Source organism: Phasianus colchicus, chromosome 1 (genome assembly GCF_987193195.1).
Source record: "Phasianus colchicus chromosome 1, bPhaCol1.hap1.1, whole genome shotgun sequence".
NCBI classification, from domain to species: Eukaryota; Metazoa; Chordata; class Aves; order Galliformes; family Phasianidae; genus Phasianus; species Phasianus colchicus.
The window spans coordinates 109,528,521-109,552,616 of NC_143436.1; the positions used below are offsets into that span (position 1 = coordinate 109,528,521).

General features: G+C 42.2%; 1 protein-coding gene and 1 pseudogene across 1 annotated transcript; both read left to right on the forward strand.

Moving 5' to 3' along the window:
- Window positions 1-223: 223 nt before the first annotated feature.
- Window positions 224-14,613, forward strand: ETS2 (ETS proto-oncogene 2, transcription factor). Its single transcript, XM_031612553.2, has 10 exons — window positions 224-499; window positions 3,407-3,478; window positions 5,975-6,095; window positions 8,195-8,314; window positions 8,737-8,937; window positions 9,743-9,826; window positions 10,617-10,859; window positions 10,974-11,237; window positions 11,895-12,013; window positions 12,958-14,613. Exons 2-10 carry the CDS (start codon window positions 3,407-3,409, stop codon window positions 13,171-13,173), a joined length of 1,440 nt encoding a protein of 479 aa, XP_031468413.1. The 5' UTR covers window positions 224-499; the 3' UTR covers window positions 13,174-14,613.
- A 3,568-nt stretch (window positions 14,614-18,181) lies between these two features.
- LOC149919942 (uncharacterized) lies at window positions 18,182-24,096 on the forward strand (annotated as a pseudogene).

The following is a 24,096-nucleotide window of genomic DNA, read 5'->3' on the forward strand; positions in this document are numbered from 1 at the left end:
ACACACACACACACACACACAGAAAATCAGCGGGGGGGTTCACAAGCCCTCGGGGCAGCCTCGCCAGACACAGCGAGGCCTCCTCAAGGCCGAGTCCCGCCCCGCTGCCCGCCGCCCTAGATCGGCGCCGAGGCAGGCCGCACGCAGAGGCCAGCCTCCGGGGGGCGGTCCCGCCGGCGCCCCCGCCCCCGCCCCCGCCCGCTGAAAGCGCCCGGCAGGCCGGGCGGCGCGGCACAGCGCGGCATAGCGCGGCTGAAGGTGGCACGGCCGTAGGAAGCGGCCAGCGGCACGGCCGGCAGCGCCCACGCAGACGCCCGCCTCCCGCCCGCCCCTTTTCTTCTTCTTCTCCTCCTCCGGGACTCTCCGCTGGGATCAAGCCGGCTGTGCCGCTGTTGTTGTCGGCCGGTTGTGCCACATCGAGGATATTTTAGCTCCCGGAGAGGCGGCGGCGCTTCCTTTTATCCGTTTTTTTGGGGGGAGCTGCGAAGCGGAGGAGCAGGTGAGCCGGGCTGCTCGCCCCGTGCCGTCCCGCTCTCACCCCCGGGCGGCGGCGGGGACCTGGCGGCGGTGGGGGGAAGGGGTTAATGGGCGGAGGGCGCTCCGGACCGGCTGCGGAGGGACCCCGAGGGCTGGGCTGTGCCCAACTTTTAGGTGGGCGAGAGTGTGCGTGGGGAGGCGAAGCGGCTCTCTGTCGCCGGGAGCTGCCGTGTCCGAACCGATCGGGAGCGAAATCCGTCCGTCGGCTTTCAGGACTTGCCGTGGGATCGTGGCGTGCCGGCTGTGGGCGCGCACCTGGTCCTCGCTGAAAGGGAGTCGATCAGAATTCAGAAGTATTAGTTAATAAGTGCCTGATCCTGTTGACCCTGTTCTGGTTCACCCACTCAGCTATGCGGGGGAGGCGAGGAAGGTGTCCTGCCGGCTAAACCAATTACAGCTGGCAGGGAGCAATCATCGGCGTTGCTGAGGAGCTGGGAGCCAGGCCCAGGCGCACCGTGTCTTGTCGGAACTCAACTCAAAACCAGCTGCTGCTCTCTGGAGCTGCTCGGCCCTCTCGGTGCTGTGTTGTGTCCTCAGCTGTTTGGGGCTGGTGGTGCTGAGGGGTTCGAGCTGAGGGAGGGAGAAAACCAGAGCGAAAGAGATCTTCTTGTGTTGTTGGTAGAGCAGAGCGCTGCGTGCCTTGTGAGAAACCCGATAGGAAGGCCACAGAGTGAACAATCTGACATAGAAATACAAGGAGCTGGGTTAATGAGCAACGCTGGGGCAGTGAGGGCTTCTTGGAGATCTTTTGTCTCAGCACCCAAAGTGCTTCTGAGGAAACGGACAGAAAAATTGGGAAGGGCAGAATCTCCTGATCACAGAATTGTAGGGCTTGGAAGGGTCCTCTGGAGATCATCTAGTCCAGCTCCTTGCTAAAGCAGGCTCCCTTCAGCAGGTTGCGCGGGAGAGTGTTCAGATGGGTCTTGAATATGTCCCAAGAGGGAGACTCAATCAATGGGAAAGTACTAAAGAGGAGTCCTGTGAAGGCCTGGGTAGCACCTGAAATTGTCAGAAATCCTATCCCTCACTGGAGATCGGATCTAGGATTACTATAAATGTGTGTAGTGTCCTCATAAATGCCTTCTGATTGTTGAGGCTTGCAGCTAGTTTTCCTATGTACCTAGTTTCCTATGTACAGGTTCAAAGGCCATTAAAAATTCCATATACGTAGGTGTTTGGGTTTTTTTTGCTTAAAAAAGAAAAGCCCACTTGAATTAAGGATGAATGGTTGTTTAGACTGGTGAATTTAATGAAAAAAATGAGGATGCTTGCTGAGTGAGACTCACGCTGTGTGAAATTCTTTGGTGCTCAATGAGATGTGTAATTTAGATCAAATATTAGCACATGCTATTTGAGGTAAAACCCATCATTCCGTGGATTGCACTTTTGGGTAACATTAACGAAGGATAAGTGGACTATTCCTTTTATATTGGGCTGATTTATGTTGCTTCAGTGATAAGCACCATACATCTAATAACTGTGAAGTTGAAATGGGCCTCTCAGGTTGAGGACTCTTGACTTTTAAGTGATTGCAAACATAGGAGGATGAAAGGGATCTGTGGCTGTTGGGTATTTTTCTTCTGCTAGATGGACAGATGTTGAATGTGTTGTCACTTTAGCAGTTCCGCTTGTTTTGTGGTTTGGTTTATTTGTTGTTTGTTTTTTTTTAAGCTCTAATCTGTCATCTTTTTTCAAGTTCAAGATTGTATGTTGATTTTTGTGTGTATTGAAATGGCTTAAGAGAAATTGCTTGTATTTAGTAATCACAGTTTTGTGGCAATAGTAGTGCCCTCAATTGCTTTGTGTAAATAGGAGTACACATTTTCAGACTGTTTCTGTGGAACAAAACAATGCAGCACAATGCAATGACAAAGTAGAAGGAAAATTGTTGAGACAACTTGCCACAGTCTAGCCTGATAAGGTATCATTTACCGACACCTGAATTACAGCATCGTGATAAACTTGAACAATGGCAGTAAAATCTGCATTATTCATTGTATTTGATCTCTCATGGGATAAGGATTTTATCACTGTGTTCCTTGAATCATATATAAGAGAACATGTTATACAGCCCTCGCACAACCCTGCTTCTGGTGGCCCAGGGAACTTGATAGCTTTGACTTGAGCAGCATGAAAGTGTTGTTGGTGGTCTCAGATCTAAGAAGGGCGTTTTACTGCATGAATCCTTTTTGACTTGTATGCCTTTAGTAGGCTCAAGTTTAAGTGTACTTGTGCTCATAAATAGGCAAAATAATGCGTGTCAGAGATGCTGTTTCTAGTGAAGGAAGCAGGTTGTTGGTATTTGGAGCTGGTTTTCAGAGGTAGTTCATGAGAAGAGTGAGCAAGGCAAATATCAGTCTGAAAGTGCTATGGTGAGCACTGCTGCTTCTCTTCAGAACCTTAAAGGCAAAGTCCAAAGTGAATTGTGGTGTGTGAGCATGAATGTAGTAAGTGAAGGTAGACAACACTTCGTGTTTAAAAAATAATGTTTGGAAGGTACAAAATAACTGCAAGCAATAGGTACTTGATGGGCAAAGGACTTCTGAAGGCTTTCATGACCATCTAATGGGATGAGCTACTGAAAGCACTTACTTAGAGTACCAGAAGTTAATCATCCTCTTGTGCACTCGTTTCACAAAACTGTGCTGATTCCTGGGAGAAGTCTTCCAGGAAAAGCTGTGTAAGCAAGATGAGAATTTTGTTGTATACGATTGGGATGCAAACAACATGAGGGGGGGGGAACAGAAACAGCTTTGCCTTTATCACACTCAGAGCTGTTCTGCAGTCTGTGCTAAAGCAGTAAGATGCCTCTTAACATCCTTGCTTTCTCAGTAGCAGTGCATCTCACATAACCCTTCTTGTTTTTCAGATGAGTGAATTTGCAATCAGAAACATGGATCAAGTAGCTCCTGTCTCCAGTATGTACAGAGGAATGCTCAAGGTGAGCTCTCATGAGTGAGCAGCTTCTAAACCCTTCTGCTGTCATTAAATTTTTCCTAAATAAATGTCCCAGGGCTGGCAGCATGGTTGTCTGTTTTGAGGAGAGTAGTGAAGTGCTGTTCTGATGTGACTAGTTAAGTCTGATTTGTTCAAGAGAATTTTATGAAAAAAGGAGGTTATTCTCTTATTACATGCAACAAAGTCCAGCACTTAGTAAGAGACCAAGGCTAGTTATTCAGTATATTTTTATTGGTAGATAAGCTGCCTCTGTTACCTTGTTTTGAAGTGAACTTACAAACTGAAGAGAAACCAGAGGCAAACTACAAAGATTCCATTTATTAAGTGCTTCTGTTCTCTTATTCACACCAATTACTTTTTATCCTAGTGCCATTTTTTTTAACACACATTTATTAATGTGAACCAGACAAGGATTAGGAGGATGCTTTCAGCTCTCATTAACTTTGAGCACTGTATGTGTTTTGAAGAATCATTTAGTGAATCTTTAGTATTCTGACTCCTGATGTTTTATGGCTTCTCAACTTTTTCTCTTGCCCAAGCAACAACAGTAGGGTACAAAAGAGATCCCCTAACTTGACAGCTGTGTACTCCTGGACATAGTAGCTGTTTTTAAGCAGATGCTCAGTTGTGATATAATTAAGTCAAAATCAATATGTAGATTCTACTACTCTGTAGCTGCTCTCTTTTTTTTTTTTGTTATTTTGTTCTGTGATAATTAGTCTTAACATATGTTGAATGGCCACATAAAGCGTTTGCATGGCTGATAGGGCAAGCAGAGTTTATTTCTACATTGCTTTGTTGTTTTTTTTTCCTTCCCTTTGGTTACCATTAAAACAAGAACCTATTTAAACACTAACCCTTTTTGAAATATGAAACTAGTACAGTATAGATTTTACTCATTCACATGCCACAGCATTTTTTCCAGTGACTCAGGATAAGGGTCAGCTATTTACACAAAATGCAGGAGTTTCCAGATTATGTTGAAAGAACTTGCCCTTTCTTCTAGGTACTAGTGATGAGTCAGTGCTTTTATCTCGTAGTGTACCAAGTATTCTTTATTAACAGTTGCCCAATGTGCCAGTAGCTTGTTATGTGTGGTTATGAGCTTTTTTTCCATGGGTTGGCACTGACTTTCCAGTACCTGTGGTGGGCACCTGGGCTGACTGTATAGAATTTGTCTCCACTATCTGGCTCTCAGTGGGGATCCCTGAAGCCAGTTAACCCCCAGAGACACGATATTGTGTTCTTCCACAGCTTTTTCTTCTGTTTCTTCTATGTCAAAGCCTTACAGTGACACCAAAAGAAAAGTTAGGGGGTACATGGAAATACCCTTGCAGTGACAGAAAAACGGTTCAGGTTGCTTTTGCCTCATACTTGAATACAGCCCTGAAGCATCTTTGTACTTTGCTTTGGCGTAAGCTGGTATACCACTGCATGTACGAAAGAAGGAAGTGTTTGCAAGATGCCTTAGTCTCCACATCTCTGAGCTGCAATAGCTGCTGTTTGTGCTATGGCTTTTCAGAACAATTTTCTATCTTCAGATGCTTTTAAAATCTTGGGGGCAACTTTTTACCTCTTTTTGCTTCTGGATATGACAGATACTGTTTCCTTGTGACTAAAGGGTGAGCTGCATAAGTTGTTTTTTAAAGTTATTTTCTCCCCTTTTGCATTTTCCTCCCTTCTCCTTATGAGGCTGGAGAGCTTTAGTGGTTGTACTCTGTGTTTCTAGGATGCACAAGTCAAGTATACAGGAAACTAAGTTTTTAAAATGTATCAGTATATGTAAGGCTGCCATATATGAGTAGAATTTGTTTTTATCTGGACTATTTTCATTATGCTCTTGTTTATCTCTTTCTGTACGATTTAATTAGCAGTATTTCACTGAATGACTGCAAAATGTAGTGGCTGGAAAATCATGTAACTCACAAATGTAGAAGTCCTTAAGTCTTCTAAAGCTGGCTGTATTGTTTGAAGTGATGTGCTTCATGCTACGGTTCTGTCTTTTTTCCTGAAAATTGCATATTCACCTATTGTAGGTCATGCGCTACCAATTGCTTCTCCAGCACTTAGACTTCTGCCATCAAAATCCCAAGTGATTAGTGAATTTTGTAGGTTAAAGAAATGCTAAGATTTCTTCAGAGCATATCTGAGAGTGTGTGTATAGATATATATGCGTTCTCTATTGTTAAAAGATTCAATCACAGGAAGGCTTAGAATAGCCTTCCTTGGCTTTACCTGACTTGTAGAATGTGCTGCACAGTTAGTACTGTGGTGTGAACATTGGCTTCTTGTACATGAACACAATTGCAACATGGTTGTTTTCTATTCAAGTATTTCAAAGGTACGGTTTAGTTGATTTGAGGTAGTGGTTATGCATGATCTCAAAGTCTAGGAAGTGGTTGGGTTTGGTTTCCTAGCAGCACTGCTCTAGAAAAAAAAAATCTAATGTTGGGGCTTCTGTTATTCTGTTACTTTGCAGCGGCAACCAGCATTTGACACCTTTGATAGCTCCAACTCCCTGTTTGCTGGCTATTTTTTATCGCTAAATGAAGATCAAACACTCCAGGAAGTGCCGACAGGATTTGATTCTACTTCTTATGGTAACTTTTAACTCTGTTTCTTGGTCCAATCCATAGGTCAGAAAGAAATATGTGGAGTCTGAGTGCCAGATAATTTCCCTAAAAAAAACAAAAAAAAAACAAAAAAAAAACCTTGTTTTATTACATGGACTTCTGTGTACATATTTGATTTAAACCATGTGAGTTGCTCTCTTGGCATTGCTGTTATCTGCTCTGGAAAAGAGTGGGAACTGGGACTAGTTTAAGATAGACTGACACTCCATGTAAGAAGCCTTAACTGTTATTAAAGTAGGTCTACTTCAAGGCAGTTTAAAATATTTAAATTTAAACAAAAAATTAAAAGTATTTAAACTTAGAAATTATGGTTGAGACATTGCAAATATTCAGTATGGTTGAGACATTGCAAATATTCAGCAAGCTCTTTTCTTGACGCTCTTGATCCTCTGGCATTAATACCCAGAACACAGAAATGCTTGTTCCCTTTCCTACTTCTTCTGTTTTCCCTAGGAATTTGTTTTTAGTCCTTACCTTAAAAAACAGGATGTTTACATATATTTGTGTGTGTGTCTATAGGACAGTACCTGCCAGCAGTTCTGTGTAAATCCTAGCCTGAACTCCCTGACTAGCTTATTCTAACTCCCCTTCCCCCCCAAAAAAAAGTCAGTATTCTATCCAATGCTGCCTTTGTTTCCTACTTGGAAAATGGATTTGAAAAAACAACAACAAAAAAATGCCCTAAAACCTATGAAAAACTGCCAGTCCTTTGTTCTGCTGTGATTCTAATCAGTCACCTTCTCTGGTCAGCAAAGCAGGTCTTAACTGATATTGAGGATGGGTGTGGTACAAACAGAAGCAAAAACGTGGCTGGTACTGAGCTCTGCTTGCTGGATCAAGTGGAGCCTGTACCTAGTCAGGAGCTAGGAAAACAAGAAGAGCCACACACCTTCCTGAACTGACTTGAAGTCTGACTTCACATACCTTGTCACCGTTATATGCTTCTCAAATAACAGAATTTTCAAGTGCTTCCTGTGTGCTAGTTTTCAGAGGCTCCCAAATATTATTCAGGGGTACCATAGTGATGTGATTCAGGTGTCTTTACATTACCTCTAGCTTAGCACTGTCAATCACAAACAAAATACCATTCAAAGCTTTTTTTTAATCTGAAACATTCTGGTGGTGTGGTTGACTTCTTTTCTTCATCATCTTGTGAGGACTTTCAGAATAATTTGAGGCACCTTCCCATGAGAATTCTCCAACAAGATGGAGTGGAAAAAAAATTTGCCCAGATTTATTTTTATGGACAGCTGATTTGGCAAAATAAAACTGGGCAGCCTGATTTAGTGGTTGGTGACCCTACACATAGCAGACAATTAAACCTAGATGATCTTTGAGGTCCTTCTGAACCCAGGCCATTCTATGATTCTACCCATAATAGTAATCATTTCTCATTTCAAATCTAGCTTGAATATAACCGATTAACAAACATAAAAATCAATCATGTGGATTAGTAATTTATGAATGATGCTGTTTTTGGATTTCATTGTATTATTTTAGGCACTGAGTGACAGCTTGTGACCAGTCACAGCTGTTTGGTTGAGGTGATTTGAGGGATACATGGGAAGGTTGGAAACAGTCCACTGGATCACACTGTTGAGTAGTGCATGCTAGTTCTTAATAACCCTATTATCAGTTGCATAGCTCTCCAACTAAATTAAGACTGTCTGGAGTTATAATAAAGAAGTCTGAGGTCAAATTATAGATGAGAAAATAGAAATAAGCAGTCTCATATTTCCTTTAAAGAAAAAATACAGTAAAATTTCACTACAACAAAGGCATGTTGTGCAACTGTGAAGAATCAGTAATGATCTATGTGATGGGCAGCAGCAAAGCTTTAATTTAGCATGATGCAATTTTATCAACCCAGCACTACAAAGATTTTAGTGTTGAAAATATGTTAAGATGATTTGAAAGTGGATCTTCCTTGTTTGTTTTAAAATACCTAGTTTCTAGCAGCCTTTTCTTATTCTTCAAATAGTATAGCAAAAACCTGCCACTTCTTTGACTGGCCTAAAAGCTAATGCATCTCCCTTTTCCCCTCCTCCCCCTATTCTTTCTTGTAGAGTCCAACAACTGTGAATTGCCTCTGTTAACCCCGTGCAGTAAGGCTGTGATGAGTCAAGCCCTGAAAGATACTTTCAGTGGTTTCACAAAGGAACAGTGTCGGCTGGGTATACCAAATAGTAAGTGTTTTCTATTTATAAGGTCTTTTTTTGATGCTAAGGAGGACACTGAATAGCGGTTCTTTGAAAAGAGAAAGAATGATGTCAGTAGGGAATACAAGAATGGATCCTATGTGAATCTGGCACAGCTTGACTTGGAAGAAGTAAACTTGCTGGTATTAAAAATGGGTGCATAGACAGCTCATATTTTGGCAGCATAAGAGAGTCGATGAAGCTGAGGACATCTCTGATTAGAAGTGAATGCAGTAAGAAAATAGAGAGCTGCTTTTCTTCAAGTTGAAGAATACATTCATTCTGAAGCTTAAACTTCAGAAGTAATTGGTTAAAAGTTTCTTTCATTCACTGCCTTTTAATGAAGACTATTTCAGGAGCTGACAAATGTTAGGATTTCTCTCAAATGCTGGATGCTTTCTGCCTTTCAGATCCCTGGCTGTGGACTGAACAGCAAGTTTGCCAGTGGCTTTCGTGGGCTACCAATGAATTTAGTTTGGCAAATGTGAACATCCATCAGTTTCTTATGAGTGGCCAAGACCTCTGCAACTTGGGCAAGGAACGCTTCCTGGAACTTGCGCCTGACTATGTGGGTGACATTCTGTGGGAACACCTGGAGCAGATGATAAAAGGTATCTATGGAGCCAGAAAAAGCTAAGGCTTTTTTGACAGGAGCAAAAATAGGACTCCTTCAAAAGCTAATGTCACTGTGAAGGATTTTTGTTACGTATCAAAAGTCAAGATGAAGTGTAAAGCGTGGTTGATGAAAGCATTATCAAAAGTAGTACTGCATCCATCATAAACAAAGTGCAATTGCAGGTATCTGCTGAAGTCATTCTGTGTTCAGGCAAAGTACCTCTTGCATTCATGTTTTATTTGTATTAATAATTGAAATAATGAGATTAAGGCTACTGTAATAATCATTTATTAAAAATACATGTAGTCAACCAGAAGATAGGCAAAACTTGCTGACAAAGTCACAGGTATCTGGTTTTACTCCTTTTATATCGTGTTCTGAGGTTATTCAGTGAAGGGATGTAAAGGATGCCTTAGAAAGCATCCAAACTTGTTGCATATAGAGTTTTAGCAACATCATCAGTGTTCACCCATGTGCTCCCTTGTTTTTGGAGCATAACACTATATAGCTGCAAATGTTAAGATCTGGACCTTTAAATTACTGTTGTTTCATTGTTAAAATACCATTCATATGGAGGTTTTCAAATGTGCTGGAAGTTATGAGGCTTCTTTTGGTGTTTGTTTTTGTGGGATTTTGGGGGCATTTTAGGGGTATTTTTTCCCCTCTGAAAGAATTTGATGCAGTATGCTAGTAAAGCTTATGTAAATGATGACCCTAAATGCTTGAGTCAGAAACCTTTCTTATATGTGTCACATCTTTAGGACTGTAAAACCAAGCTTTCTTTTTTCTCCACCTTTCAGATAGCCAAGAAAAAGCACAGGATCAATATGTGGAGAGCTCTCATCTCACCTCAGTTCCTCACTGGGTCAATAATAACTCCTTAAGTAAGTATCTTAAGAAATTTGACACTTCAGATATCCTAAGTTTAATCTAAGAATGTCACAGATCCTTTTTTGAAAAAGGCACCAGAATAGTTACTGTGCATCAGAGAACACTTCAATTGCCGCAGTTCTTTTTCCTAGTATTGTTTGTCATCTAACTCATACCAGAAATCTTTTGAAGGCTGAAGGGTATGGGGAAAAAAAAAACACAACAGATTTCCTCTTGGAATGCCAAAGCCTACATCTGTGGAGCAGAGTGACCACTCCCACCTCTAGCAAACAGCCAAAAAGCAGCAGCAGGAGCTATGTTTAGCTTTTCTGAGGGCTGTGGAAGCGTAACAGAGCTTTTGACAGTGTATGGCATAACCATAGAGACCAAGTGCTACATCCTTCAGATTGTGCTTTTGGTGCCATATTTTACTGAACCACAGTTTGATCTCTAGATTAGCCTTATTGCATCACTTAATGATGAGGGCCTGCCTCAAAACCACTTAAGTTTCTCCAGCTTTTTCTGCAGCCCTGTAGTGTCTTTCAAGAACAAACAATATACGTATTTGTGGTGTGAAGATACAGATGGAGATTAAGAGAGTCTGACTTGGAGACCAGTAAATGGGAGTCTTGTCACTGATGTCAGTAGCCTTTCTAGGAGGTCCATAGCATCTAATAGTGTTCTGTAAGATTTCTAAAGAGGAAAACTACTTAGTGGCACAGCTGTTGTGGGGTTTTCAAGGTGTATTCATCTGTTTAAGGAGAAAACCACTTAATTCATTCTTTCTTTTTTTTTTTTTTTCAGCTGTTAATGTGGATCAGACCCCCTATGGCATGCAGATGCCTGGGTACCCTAAAGCCCTCAGTTATCCCAAACCCAATCTCCTGAGTGATATCTGCCAGACTTCCACAGGACCAAATCTCCTTAATCCAGAACAAGACTTTTCATTGTTCCCTAAAACCCAAGTAGATGCAGTTAGTGTGAACTACTGTGCAGTAAATCAAGATTTCACAAGGAGTAATCTGAACTTGCTGATAGATAATTCTGGTGAGTTACTGTCTGTATGACAATAATGGATTCAAGGCCATATTCTTTGTCTTTTCCTCCCTTTCATAGTTTATATATACAAGAAGAAAAACATTTTTCTCTTTTCTTATGAAGGTAAACTTAGAGAACATGAATCTAGTGAGAGTGGTGCAGAAAGCTATGAAAGCTCAGATTCAATGCTGCAGTCCTGGAACAGCCAGTCATCACTAGTGGATTTACAGCGTGTGCCATCCTATGAGAGTTTTGAAGATGACTGTAGCCAGTCCTTGTGTATGAGCAAACCTACAATGTCTTTTAAAGACTATATTCAAGATCGAAGCGATCCTGTAGAACAAGGGAAACCAGTTATACCAGCAGCGATTCTAGCTGGCTTTACTGGTAAGTAGTGAAGCAAAATGGTCACTACTCATGCAACAACAATATTTTCTGTAAATGCATATCTGTGCTGATAGAGTTGTGTAGTTGTAAATTATGTCTTGTAGTGTGGTCAAAGTCCACAACTCTTGAAGATTTTCAATTTTAAGTGTACGTAGGGGAAGTCTTATGGGACTATCTGTCTAACCCAAGAAAACATGGGTACATCAGAATGCGGTAAATATCAAATGCACCTTCTGATTATTTTGGAAAAAGGAAAGCTTGGACAAAGCCTTCCCCAGTGGTGGATTCCTGCAGATGTTGGCTTGCCTTGTTCCTATAGTCCTTGCTGAAATCAGATTTTCCTCTAGAAAGTCTGCCAAGCCAAGGGAGTAGAAGGGAGGGATGAGGAATCTACTTGCAAACAATGGAAGACATAGCTTGCATCAGATCCAATGTTTCCATGAAAAAATTAAAATTTAACCTATCTGTGAACAGACTTGTAGAGGAAAAATCTTACAATAAAGCTTTTTTCCTTCTAATTAAAAACAAACAACAAAAAAAAATCAGACTAATAACCAGATTGACCTTGTGATCTGAATATGGTTGCATGTATTGATGGTGATATGAGCTTGCAGAATTATTAATTATGACTCCTCCCCACCCCTGCTCTCTTAACAGGCAGTGGACCTATACAGCTATGGCAATTCCTGCTGGAGTTACTGACTGACAAGTCCTGCCAGTCATTTATTAGTTGGACTGGAGACGGATGGGAATTTAAACTTGCTGACCCAGATGAGGTATGTGTTTAATTGCGGTGTACAAAAAGACTTTAGGGTCTCATCTGCTATCTGTGGGCCTCCTCTTGACTATAAAGCATTCGTGAGATCAGACGCTTGCTGAAATCTCTTCATCTGCAAATACTTTACTGTGTGGTCAGGACTGCTGTGGGATGCTCCCCCTCCCTTGGGATATCAGCATTTGCTTATAGTAATGAGAACACATTGCATAGCTTGAAACTTAAAGCATACAAAGTTAGATGTTTTGACAGGCTAAGCAATACTGTAGGCTAGCTTTCTGAATACAGTTGAATCGGCAACATCTGGGATTGCACGAATTCCCAGGGCAAAGGCACTGAAGGGTATTATAGCTCTTGTAGTAAACAGCAAATGTGATAGTGCTGCTTTTTAAACTTGTTGGGAGCTTATGGCTCTAGTCATGAAAAATGAGGAGACCATACCTTTGTTTCCTGATTGCTGCTACCAGTAGGGAAGTTACTGTATTAAGAGATACGATTTAAAGTCCCCTGAATCCTGTTTTATTTCAAGAAGGGAAGGGGAATCATCAACTGCAAGGAATTTCTTACAATTAAACTTCCATTTAAAAAGTTGTCCCTTGCTTCTCAATAGCAAGTTAAATCTTTAATTGTGTCCTGTTTGAGAGAGGTGACTACATTTCACTTAAGCTTGATCCTCTTAAGGATATTGGGCCCATCCTCTGCAAGGAGGTGTTCTTGCTGCCACTTGCAACAACAGCTTTGTCCTGTATGACATACTTTGTCCTGTAGCTCATACTTGTCTTGGGGTTTGAGCCACCAACTCCTGTATTATCCAAGTTTTGGACACCCAAACAACTAAACTGCTTTGATTGAAAGGGGTTTTAATAACTGCCTTTATAAGCTGCTGACCAGAAAATTGTGACTTGAACAAACCCTTTACATTTGTTTTTCTTTTTGCACCGGCAGGTGGCACGGAGGTGGGGAAGGAGGAAAAACAAGCCAAAAATGAACTATGAGAAACTCAGCCGAGGGCTGCGCTACTATTATGACAAGAACATCATCCACAAGACCTCGGGGAAGCGCTACGTTTATCGCTTTGTGTGCGACCTGCAGAACTTGCTGGGGTACACAGCAGAGGAGCTGCATGCTATGCTGGGGGTGCAGCCCGACACTGAAGACTGAGCCCGACCATCTGGTCCTGCACCTGCAGGGAGTGCTTGTTGGGACTGTTACCAGGAGCCGTCTGCAGTCAGTTCTTCTGGCTGTTCGGATGGGTGCAAGTGTGGTGAAATAAGGACCTTGACTGATTTTGTAACCAGGGAAAGTTGGAAGGAAGTGGCCTTATTTCATCAGTGGCTTCAGATGTTGCTGTGTCAGGCACTTGAGCAGCATGGAAGTCGATACAGATCACAGCTCTGTCACAATGACACAAAAATGCTTTAAGGTTAAGCATTTTGACCACCTATTCTGCCATATAAAATGTTTTGGCTACTTACACTGCCATGTAATGATGGGTTGGCTTTAAAACCAAAGGTTGGATGAGGAAACTGGTGATGGAGCAGAACAATTGCTCAGATTCTTTTTTTCACGTGCCGTCATCCTTGCTTCCATCTCCTATCATGCAATTATTTAAGAAAAACTAATTTATTTTAGAAGAGCGGTAAGAAGAATTGATATTAATGTCTTGTTCTCAAGCATGTTTTTTTATTGTATTATTATTATTACTCTGGAAATGCACAGGTACATCAACACTCTGTGTCCAAAACCAGATGTAGCAACTCTTTCAAAAAGTAAAAAACCCTCATGAGAAAGGAAGGAAAATCATACCATTTCAATATTCAGTTTTGTACATATTCTGTGATTCTTTTTGCAACTACGTAATGTTCCTATTTAACAGATACTGTATAGTGTAAATTAAACTAATTGTATGTGTGGTTTTTTTGAATAGGATGAATGTAAACCTATTGAATGGCTATTTCATGTTTGTCTAGGATATACAACCTTCTGCAAATATTTAATTGGCCTCAGAGACAACATAAGTACTGAGTATGCATGCATATGGTATGCCAATGACATGACACTGGGGGGGGTGGGTGCGGTGGGAAGCTGGCTCAGTGTTAAGACTGAAGCTGGCAATTCTTTGTGCGTTTTGGCATTTTTACATGAAACTAATATCATATTCTGGGACATTAAGGGCCTATTTGTGGTTTTTTTTCTTTAACTGAAAAATGAAAATACTAATATGGATAAAATTAACTTTTTCCTTTATAAATGGCATATGTTTTTCAACTTCTATGCATGTCCTTTAAAAAAAAATTTATATACAAGCCTTATTTTTTCAGTTGACTTGTCTCTTCTTCCTGCAGTTTATCCTGTATGATTAAGATATGGATTCTATTTTTGGAATAACTGTGACTCCTTTTCAGAGAACAGGAGGGATTTATGTAGCAGCTATTTTTACTGCACAAAAAAAAAAACACACCATAAAACAATTCACTGGAAAAATGTACTTTGTAAGAAAGCTTTATTTTTTATCTGAGCTTGGTGTACATTTAAATGTTGTAAAGTGTGAGAGGTTTAAAAAATGAGTCCTTATTAAAACCTCTTGAACAAGGGAAAGAAGGTATTGTGCTTCTTTACCTCGATATTACAGAGTGTAAGGGAGGGTGGGGGGAGGAAATCCTCCAGCCTGCATCTCTGCAGAGGTGTATGGGGAAAAAATAGTAAAAATAGGGCAGTGGAGAGTTTGTTAGAGAAAAATTTGTAAGACTCTTGCAGGCTAATGGCTTTGGACCAAGTTGAAGGTATGCCAGCGTTCTCTGTTTAGGTATAAATTACAAGCTAATGCCTTTGTTCTGTGTGTTTGAAAGAAAACTGGTACTTCTGAAACACCAATACTGTGTATTAATGTGTAACTATGGGTAAATATAGGAGAGAGCAGGTGTGTGAAGACTGCTAATGCTTGACCTGTTCCTGCTTCTGTCTCACACAGTGAAGCTACTGTTGTAGCTATCTTGATCTTGTATTCTTCTCCATCCCTCCACATTACAGAAAAGCAGGAAATAAACAATTCACTTTAAATCATCTATTAAAGAAATAGGAAAATGCAATGTTAATTGCTTTTTAAAAAGGGACTTTCCCTGGTTTCCCTAGGTTTCTTCATCTTTCTATCAAAATGTGGCTGTACCTTGGTCTTGCTTTCAATATTGTCATCCCGACATAGCAGCATGTTAACAATGAGATGTTAACATGGAGAAAATGGACATTTTTTATTTTTATTTTTTTTTTAAGAGTGTGCCCTTCTAAATGTCTGGAGCTGGAAAGGTAGACCTGCATCTTGCAGTGTAGCTGCAGTCATATCTGTACACTTGCAGACAGCTTCCGTTAGTCTTACTTTTATGATCCCTGTGAAGGAAAAGGAGCCTCCCGCATCCTTCCTCCTTCACCCCAACCACTGCTGCTGGCTTAGGTACAATCCACTGAGTGCTGACCACAGATGGTCTCATTCTGATGGTGAAAAGGCTGAAAGGGCATAAAGCAGTCTGCAATTCCATGAGCTGAGACAGAACTTGGCAAAAAGAGAAAACAAAAGAACAAAGTTTTCTTGGGCTTTGGGTAATATTCCTAGAAAGATATTGCTACATTTTAGCTGCTTTGAATGATCTGTTCTAGTCATCTAAGTTGGTTCTTTTGAGATGGGATACCTCATTTTTCAGGAAATAATGTATAGTCTACAATGTTTTTTTTTTTCTTTCCTGGGTGTCTTTCATCTGGGCTACAAACCTGTAATCTTTCTCCCAGTCTGTAGATTGAAAATGAAACTTCTGTTTCCCTAAACACATAATTGTTTTTTATTTAGACTGAAAGATAATTAGCCTCTTGCTTGCGTGGTCAATGCTAGCTTAAACCTAGAAACTAAAGGGAAGTTATTTGCTTTGCTCACTCAGCAGAAAAAGCAGAAGCAACCAACCATGCTGATACACAACCCCTTCCCCCCCCTCTGCATCTTCAGAAGCGAAATCTGGTATCCTTCACTGGGTTGGGTCAATGCAGTGGTACAAGCTGCAACTCAGTGTGACCCAGAAGACAATCATTAAAGGGTATTTTGTCAGAGCACACAGAAAACACTGCTCTCTGTTTTCTCAGCCACCCAGAGTCAAAGAGGCTGTTGAAAGTCTGGCTAAATTCTTCATCTTCTCCTGGACATGCCTCCCTGCCATTCCTACTGCCAGCTTTCCTCTTGAGATGGCAGCCAAAATAAAGTTGCAGTTGGCACCTACGCATAGTTGGCCTGTCACCTCCAGTAACAAAGTTTGATTTCAAAGCCCTTTTTGCTCTTTTATATATATGAAAAATAAAAATAGAATTTCATTCTTAAAAAAAAAAAAAAAGACAGCTCCACCTCCTCTGGCTTGGAAAGTCTGCAAGCCATAAGGGCTTGATGTCCACGAGGCTATTTTGGGAAATATTTATCTACTGTGTCCTAGTTGTAGGCTCAACTGTTGACCACAATCAGGTACAGGATAGGAGCATCAGAAACACGGCAGATGATGGATTGTTCAGCCCAGTACTACATTCTGCAAGACTGAATGAGCAACCTGTCCCTTCCCCATGGACTCCTCTACCACCCTGCATTTGGTATGCAGGGGGAAATACCCTGCTCACATCTTTTACCACCTACTTAAGAATTTCTTGCCTTGCTTGTGCTGTAAGGAGGCCCCTTGACCACCCTCTGCTGACTTACCCTCAAGCAGGGAAGACCAGCCCCTCACTCAGGGGCTCACATAAGAGTACACCAAGATTTAAACAGCAGCAAAATAAAACTCTCTCCTCAGTACACTTCCTCATGATGGAAGGCCCTTTTTTGGATTTTTTGGTAGTCCCTGCACACTGAGGTGATCACTTCACAGAGCTATCAGTGATGGCTCTGCAATCAAGGTTGACATCATCTAGCCTTTGTCTAGGTTATTTTTCTTTGAGTGTGTTACCTTAGATCAATCTACACTGACTTTCATCTGCCACATTTTGTCCACTACCTTCTGGAGTTTCGCGCTGTCTCTGTGATATTTGACCACTCAGCATTATCTGCAAACCTGGAGATTTCAGTGACTGCTCATTAGTCCAGGATTAGCCACGATTTCTGCCTCTGGTCAGAGCTAAGGTGGCTATTCTTATGCTATGTGCCAAGAGGGCTGATGGAAGATTCAACACAATTTCTCAAATTTGAGATCCTTAAGGTATCAAGCAAGATTTAGCAGCCAGCTTGCTACTCTGGACTTTAGGAGAGCAGACTTCGACCTCTTCAGGAAACTGCTTGACAGGGTGACTTAGCATAAAGTTCTGGGGGGAAGAAGGGCCCAAGAAAGTTGGTAAGTATTCAAAGACCATTTCATCCAAAGCCAGAAGCAGTGCATCCCGAGAGAAAGGAAGGTAGGCAAGAATGCCAGGAGGATTCTGGATCAACAAGATGCTCCTGGACTTACTTAAGTGCAAAAAAGAAAGTCTACAGGGAGTGGAAGTGGGAATGGGTTACCTGGGAGGACTACAAAAAAGCTGTCTGAGCAGTCAGGAATCAGGTCAGGAAAGCTAGAACTCAGATAGAATTAAATCTAGCTAGGGACATAAAGGGGAACGAGAAGAAATTCTACAGGTTTATCACTGATAAAAGGAAGGCCAGGGAAGATGTGGGCCCTCTCCAGAAGGAAACTGGAGACCTGGTCACAAGGGATATAGAGAAAGCTGAGGTACTCAATGACTTCTCTGCCTCAGTCTTCACCAGCAAGGGCTCTAGCCACACTGCTCAAGCTGCAGAAAACAAAGGTAAGAATCTGGAGAAGAAGATCTGCCTGCTGTAAGTGAAGATCAGGATCAAGACCAAATAAAGAACCTCTCACCTCTGTGCCTAGCAAGATCATGAAGCAGATCCTTCTGAAGGCCCTACTAAGGCACCTGGAAAATAGAGATGAGGTGATTGGTGGTAACCAATGTGGATTCACCAAGGGCAAGTCATGCCTGACAAACTTGATGGCCTTCTGTAATGGAGTTACAGTGGATAAAGAGTAACTGACATCATCTACCTGGACTTGTGCAAAGATTTGATGCTGTCCCACATGACATGGTCACCAAATTGGAGAAAAATTGATTTGATGGATGGATTACGCACTGGTTAAGGAATTGGTGGTCGCACTCAATGCCCAAGTGGAGACCGGTGACCAGTGGCATTCCTCAGGGATTGGTGCTGGTACCGGTGTTATTTAACATCTTTGTAGGTGACATGTACAGTGTTATCGAGCACACCCTCATGAATTTTGCAGACAACACCAAGCTGAGTGATGCAGTTGACACACTAGAGGGAAGGTATGCCATCCAGAGGACTTTGGACAGGCTTGAGAAGTGGGTCCATGCCAACCTCATGAAATTCAACAAGGCCAAGTACAAGGTCTTGTAGCTGGGTTGTGGCCATCCCAAACACAGATACACACTGGATCGAGAATGACTTGAGAGCAGCCCTGAGGAGAAGGATTTTTGGGTGTTGGTTGATGAAAGGCTCAACATGAGCCAGCGGTGTTTGCTTGCAGGTCAACCGTATCCTGGGTTGCATCAAGAGAAGCAGGTTGAAGGAGATGATTCTGCCCTTCTACCCTACTTGGAGTACTGGGCCCAGTTCTGGGAACCCCAACACAAGAAGGACAATCGAGCTGTTGAAGTGGGTCCAGAGGAGAGCCACAAAGATGATCAGAGGGCTGGAACACTTCTCCTATGAGGACAGGCTGAGAGAGCTGGGGCACTTCAGCATGGAGAAGAGAAGGCTCATGTGGGACCTTACAGCAGCCTTCCAGTACCTGAAGGGGGCCTACAGGAAAACTTGGGGGGGACTTTTATAAGGGCATGTAGTGACAGGATGAGGGGAAATGGCTTTAAACTGGAAGAGAGTAGATTTAGACTAGATATAAGGAAGAAATTCTTTACTGTGTGGGTGGTGAGACACTGGAACAGGTTGCTCAGTGAGGCTGTGGATGTCTCTTTCCTGGAAGCACTCAAGAGCAGGCTGGATGGGGCTTTGAGCAACCTGTCTAGAGGAAGGTGTCCTTGCCTATAGGAGGGCAGTTGGAACTAGATGATCTGAAAGGTCCCTTCCAACCCAAACCTTTCTATGATTCTATGATTCTGTGATTGTGTGTGCTATTACTGGCCCTGAGGCCTTGTTTTGCTAAATCATTTGTAGGATTTCCCTCACCATGAATAGGTTATAGGCCACCATTCTTGTGATGTGGGACCACACCTGGCAATGAACAAGATCAACAGCAGCTTGTACACTATGAAAACATGACATCTGATTCTCTAGAGGGTTCAGCACTCTATGAAGCTTTCTGAAAGTACCTTATTCTATAACCTGACTCAGAAACCGCTCATATTCTTATTGAATTAGCCTCTTGGAATTGAAGAGGATGCAAGAACTAAAAAGGGATATACACACTCATAGAATTGCAAAATATCCCAGGTTGGAAGGGATCCATAAAGTTCAAATTCAACACCTGGCTCCACAAAGAGTCGTCCAAAAATCAGACTATCTATCAGAGCATATGTTCAGAGCGCTTGTTGAAAGTATTTTTGATGCCCTCTTCAAGGATGGTCCAAATTTTGACAGTAAGGAATTGCCTGATGTCAGCTATCTCAGTTTATCTTGTCTCATGCTTCTTTTTTCAGCCTGTGTGAAGCTGAACACCAGTTCAACCGCATGTGTTCACATGGCCATGTGACTCAAACAGGCTTCATGTGCTAGACATGTGAATGGTCAACATGCTAAAGAGGGAATAAAAGACGTCCCTGTAAGCAAGAAGAATTAAAAATTCAGCCCACTGTGTACAATATTTGAGAAAGATTTCTAGTATCTCATTTGTAATGGGTGCCATGTGATGTGTATTCTGAAACCACAGAATACAGAAAGATATGAAAAATAAGTAAAATACACTGGTCAACATAATATGCTCTGTGAAAACTGAGATTTTTGAGTGATTAGTGTCATTTATGAATGGAAGAGTTTGACAACAATTCTGTGTTTTTGGGATAAAGCATAAGATCTCACTATTTTTCTCCCTTTATGTCTCTAAGTCTTTTGGTATTTACACTGATGTAAATAATAAAATAATAGAATAATAGAGGTTGGAAAGACTATTAAGATCACCTAGTCCGACCACCAGCCCATCCCCACCATGACCTCTGACCATGTCCCTCAGTGCCACATCCACACGGCTCTTGAACACCTCCAGGGACGGTGACTCTACTACCTCCCTGGGCAGCCTGTTCCAAGAAAACGATGAATTTAACAAAATATAATATGTAACAAGCATAACAAGCATAATGAAATCACTGCATGAGCAGAAAAATAGGATATAGTAACAAAATGTCCCACTCTCTCATGTAAAAGGTTTGCAGTGACTTTCTGCATCACATCCTAGAATGGGATGTATCATATTGCTATTCCTCTGAAGCCTGAATATTCAAAAAGACTTCTTTATTGTTTTCTTTCACTGTAAGGAGAACAAGGAGAACCAGAACTGAAAACAGTTTTGGATGTGTAATATGTAATATACCAGTGCTTGGGCTGTGGTGTGAAAACGAGCTGAGAAGGAAATGGGTAAATAGAGCTGAAAGTGAATGATGGAGAAATGGAAGGATTCAACCCACTGAGCAGTAAATGCCTTCCAGCTCAACATCACTGTGCACTGGGGCCCTCCTATACCAATCCAGATACTTGCACATGGGCCTGAATGCAACACAGGCTGATGCCATACCTGACCTTCCAGGAAAACAGGGGCTGAGACTGCCATGCTTAAGTATGGTCAAAGAGGATGCTGGTGGAGAGGTGGCTCTCACTCACCTTGGTGTACAACCTGCTCACTTGCATGGCAAGGTCTGGGATCAGATTGCTGTGCCACAGGAACATTTCCAGTGCCCATTTTCCATCTTCGGAATTCAAGCAAAGCCATGTCATTATGAAGAAAAGGAGGAAGGAATTATCTATGAGGTAGTAACAAGTTAAAACATGATTTCAGGCAACTGTCCCCTCTTTCAGATGGATATCTACTTTTTAGGCTTAAGAGATGTATCTATTCCTTGGGTTTCTTTGACTTGATAAATCTTGAATCAATAGTCTCTTTTTTTTTTCCCCTTAATCTTTTTTTTTCCTTTTTTTTTTTTTCTTTCTTTATTTTTGACAGAGGGCAAAGAGCAATTTAGCAGATGCAGTTCTTCCATTTAGCTTCCTCCCATTTGCAGGGAGATTTTGTTCTGTTGCAGCACACCAGTTCCCTTGAGGAAGAAGAGAGATTCCAAAAGAAATTAGTCCTCCTGCATGCCTTTGAACAGATCTGTTTGTTTGTTTCCCCATCCTGAGTGCCAGCCCCTAGGAGAGTACCAGCCAAGAACCCAGGTATCATTTTGAAGTTAGGACCAGGTCCCAAAACCGTGTTCTCATGCTCTACCCTCTGCAGAGCCAGCACTAACTCAAGCTAACACTGCTACTGGTAAGCAAACAGGGACGATTTCTTGCATAAGGATGAACTGTTTTTGAACAGTTTCCCCAATGTCCTGGACACAACGCTCCTTTTCTTCCTCACCAGGACTCTACATCTGCTGGCTTCCCATTTTTTTTTTTCTTTTAAACAAGTATGTGCATTGTTGCTTATGCAGGGAAAATTCCACTTTCTCCTGCAGGGGCTTTGCCAGCAACTGAAGGCTCAGAATGGATCTTTTCCACAGGCAGCTCCCCCCAAAACTCAAGGCTCTCTCCCCTTTTTCATACACATGAATTTTATTTCACTTTTCTGAGCAATCTATGGCATCTACAACTAGAGCCCAGTGCCACAGCTGAGTTCCCATCTGATGACTTGCACACTGCAAAGGAAGGACACTCCCCCAAGCCTGGTTCATGGCTAAGAAGGAGCAGCTAGAGTCGCCAGAATGATCTTTCCTTGTGTGGTCCTCCCTGTTTCTCTGCCTGATCCAACTTTAAGTGATTCAGAAATGGGAAAATTTGTCATTTCCCTTGAAGTAGCTTTGTTCAGACCTTACCAATGCTCATTCAAACGCTGTTAACATTCATGGTGCCTGCTGCAATGCTTTACTAACATGTAACCACTGACTGTTCTCCAGTGGGTCAGTACAACTAGTTCTCAATGGAGTTGTTACTACCACTCATGTATTTACCCAACTTTGAAGACCGCAGTCTAAAATGACACTGGTAGCAGTAACACCAGTGCTTGGGCAATTTTGGCCACTGCCATGTGACTTTTCCCAAATCAGTCATGAGCAATTATTCATTCAGAAAAACATCAGTGGAGACCACAGAGGTCCAGATATGCTCCATCTTCCCTTCCTAAATGAGTGAATCTTTCCACTAGTTTCAGCACAGAGATGTTTACGAGGAGCCAGAGCGGCAACGATGCCAGTTCTCTTCAGAGCACAGCAACAGAACAGCCTCTCAGGGCAGTGCTTTCCACTGCAGTGTGATTGGACCCAAAGCATTCATATTTTATTGCATCCATTTTTCTCCAAGAAATATTAAAATGCTCTCTCTATGTAAAGGGAGGAGGGGAAAAAAACCACAAGCTTCCTTGCCATCCCTAAGCAACCTATCAAATAAAGCAATAAACCATTAGTAGACAGAACAGTTTTAACAGGACCCACAGCAGATTCAGGCTGTCAGGGGAAGAATAGGAATGGAAATGATTCCGAAAATTATTAGTAGTACCTTAACAGCAGCCCTTTAATATCTCCCGTGGTATTCACAGTCATTAGCACAGCCAAGATGCTGTTCCATGTCAATTACTGTCCTAGTTTTCTTCATACTGAAAAGGGATATGCAGTGAATCCAGCTGAAGTAACGTTTCCCTGAGCTTCTGCTGCCCTGCCCACTCTCTGCTCTCGCACCAGCAGTGGTGGGTGGAAACTCTCCCAGCTCTTCCCATAAGGCATTCTCCACGTTATGGCTGTGACAAGGAACTGGTCACCACAGCAGTGTTTCTGCAGTTTCTTTCCTGCAGGGATTGACTTCTCTACTTTGTGGAAAGAGCAGTGGATGTTGTTTGCCTTGACTTCAACAAGGAGTTAGATATCATCTCCCACAACATCCTTGTTATGAAACTTAGAAAGTGTGGGATAGATGAGTGGACAGTGAGGTGGATTGAGATCTGGCTGACTGACAGAGCTCAGAGGTCTGGTTGAAGGCCTTTAACTAGCAGTGTTCCCCAGGAGTTGGTGTTGGGTCTGGTCTTGTTCAACATCTTCATCAACATCTTGGATGAGGGGATGGAATCCACCCTCAGCAAGTTTGCTGGTGACACAAAGCTGGGAGGAGTGGCTGACACACTAGAAGGCTGTGCTACCATTCAATGAGACCTGGACAGGCTGGAGAGGTGGGCACGGAGAAAACTGATGAAGTTTAGCAAGACCAAGTACAGAGTCTTGCATCTGGGGAGGAATAACCGCGTGTATCAGTAGAGGTTAAGGGAAGAACTGCTGGAGAGGAGCTCTGTGGAGGAGGACCTGGATATTCTAGTGGACAGCAGGTTGGCCATGAGCCAGTATTGTGCCTTTGTGGCCAGGAAGGTCACAGGTATCCTGGGGTGCATTAAAAAGAGCGTGGCCAGCAGGTCGAGGGAGGTGATCCTCCCCCTCTACTCTGCCCTGGTAAGACCACGTGTAGAATACTTGTGTCCAGTTCTGGGCTTCTCAGTTCAAAAAAGACAGGGATCTCCTGGAAGGAGTCCAGCGGAGGGCCACAAAGATAATAAAGGGCCTGGAGCATCTCCTTTATGAGGAAAGGCTGAGTAACCTGGGTCTGTTCTGCCTGTGGAAAAGAAGACTGAGGAGGGGAGGTCTGATTAATATTTATAAATATTAGAAAGGAGGTGGGAGGCAAATTCATGAGACCAGGTTCTTTTTAGTGGTGCACAGTGATAGAACAAAGAGTAATGGCCTAAAGTTTGAACATAGGATGTTCCATACAAACATGCGGAAGAACTTCTTTACAGTAAAGATGATGGAGCACTGGAACAGGTTGCCCAGAGAGGTTGTAGACTCTCCTTATATGGAGATTTTTAA

What these genes read in the sequence shown, in the direction of transcription:
- ETS2 (XM_031612553.2), top strand. Translation starts at nt 3,407, where the DNA reads ATGAGTGAATTTGCAATCAGAAACATGGATCAAGTAGCTCCTGTCTCC. An exon ending in TGTACAGAGGAATGCTCAAG is followed by an intron (nt 3,479 to 5,974) that starts GTGAGCTCTCAT and finishes GTTACTTTGCAG; the next exon opens with CGGCAACCAGCATTTGACAC. An exon ending in GGTCAATAATAACTCCTTAA is followed by an intron (nt 9,827 to 10,616) that starts GTAAGTATCTTA and finishes TTTTTTTTTCAG; the next exon opens with CTGTTAATGTGGATCAGACC.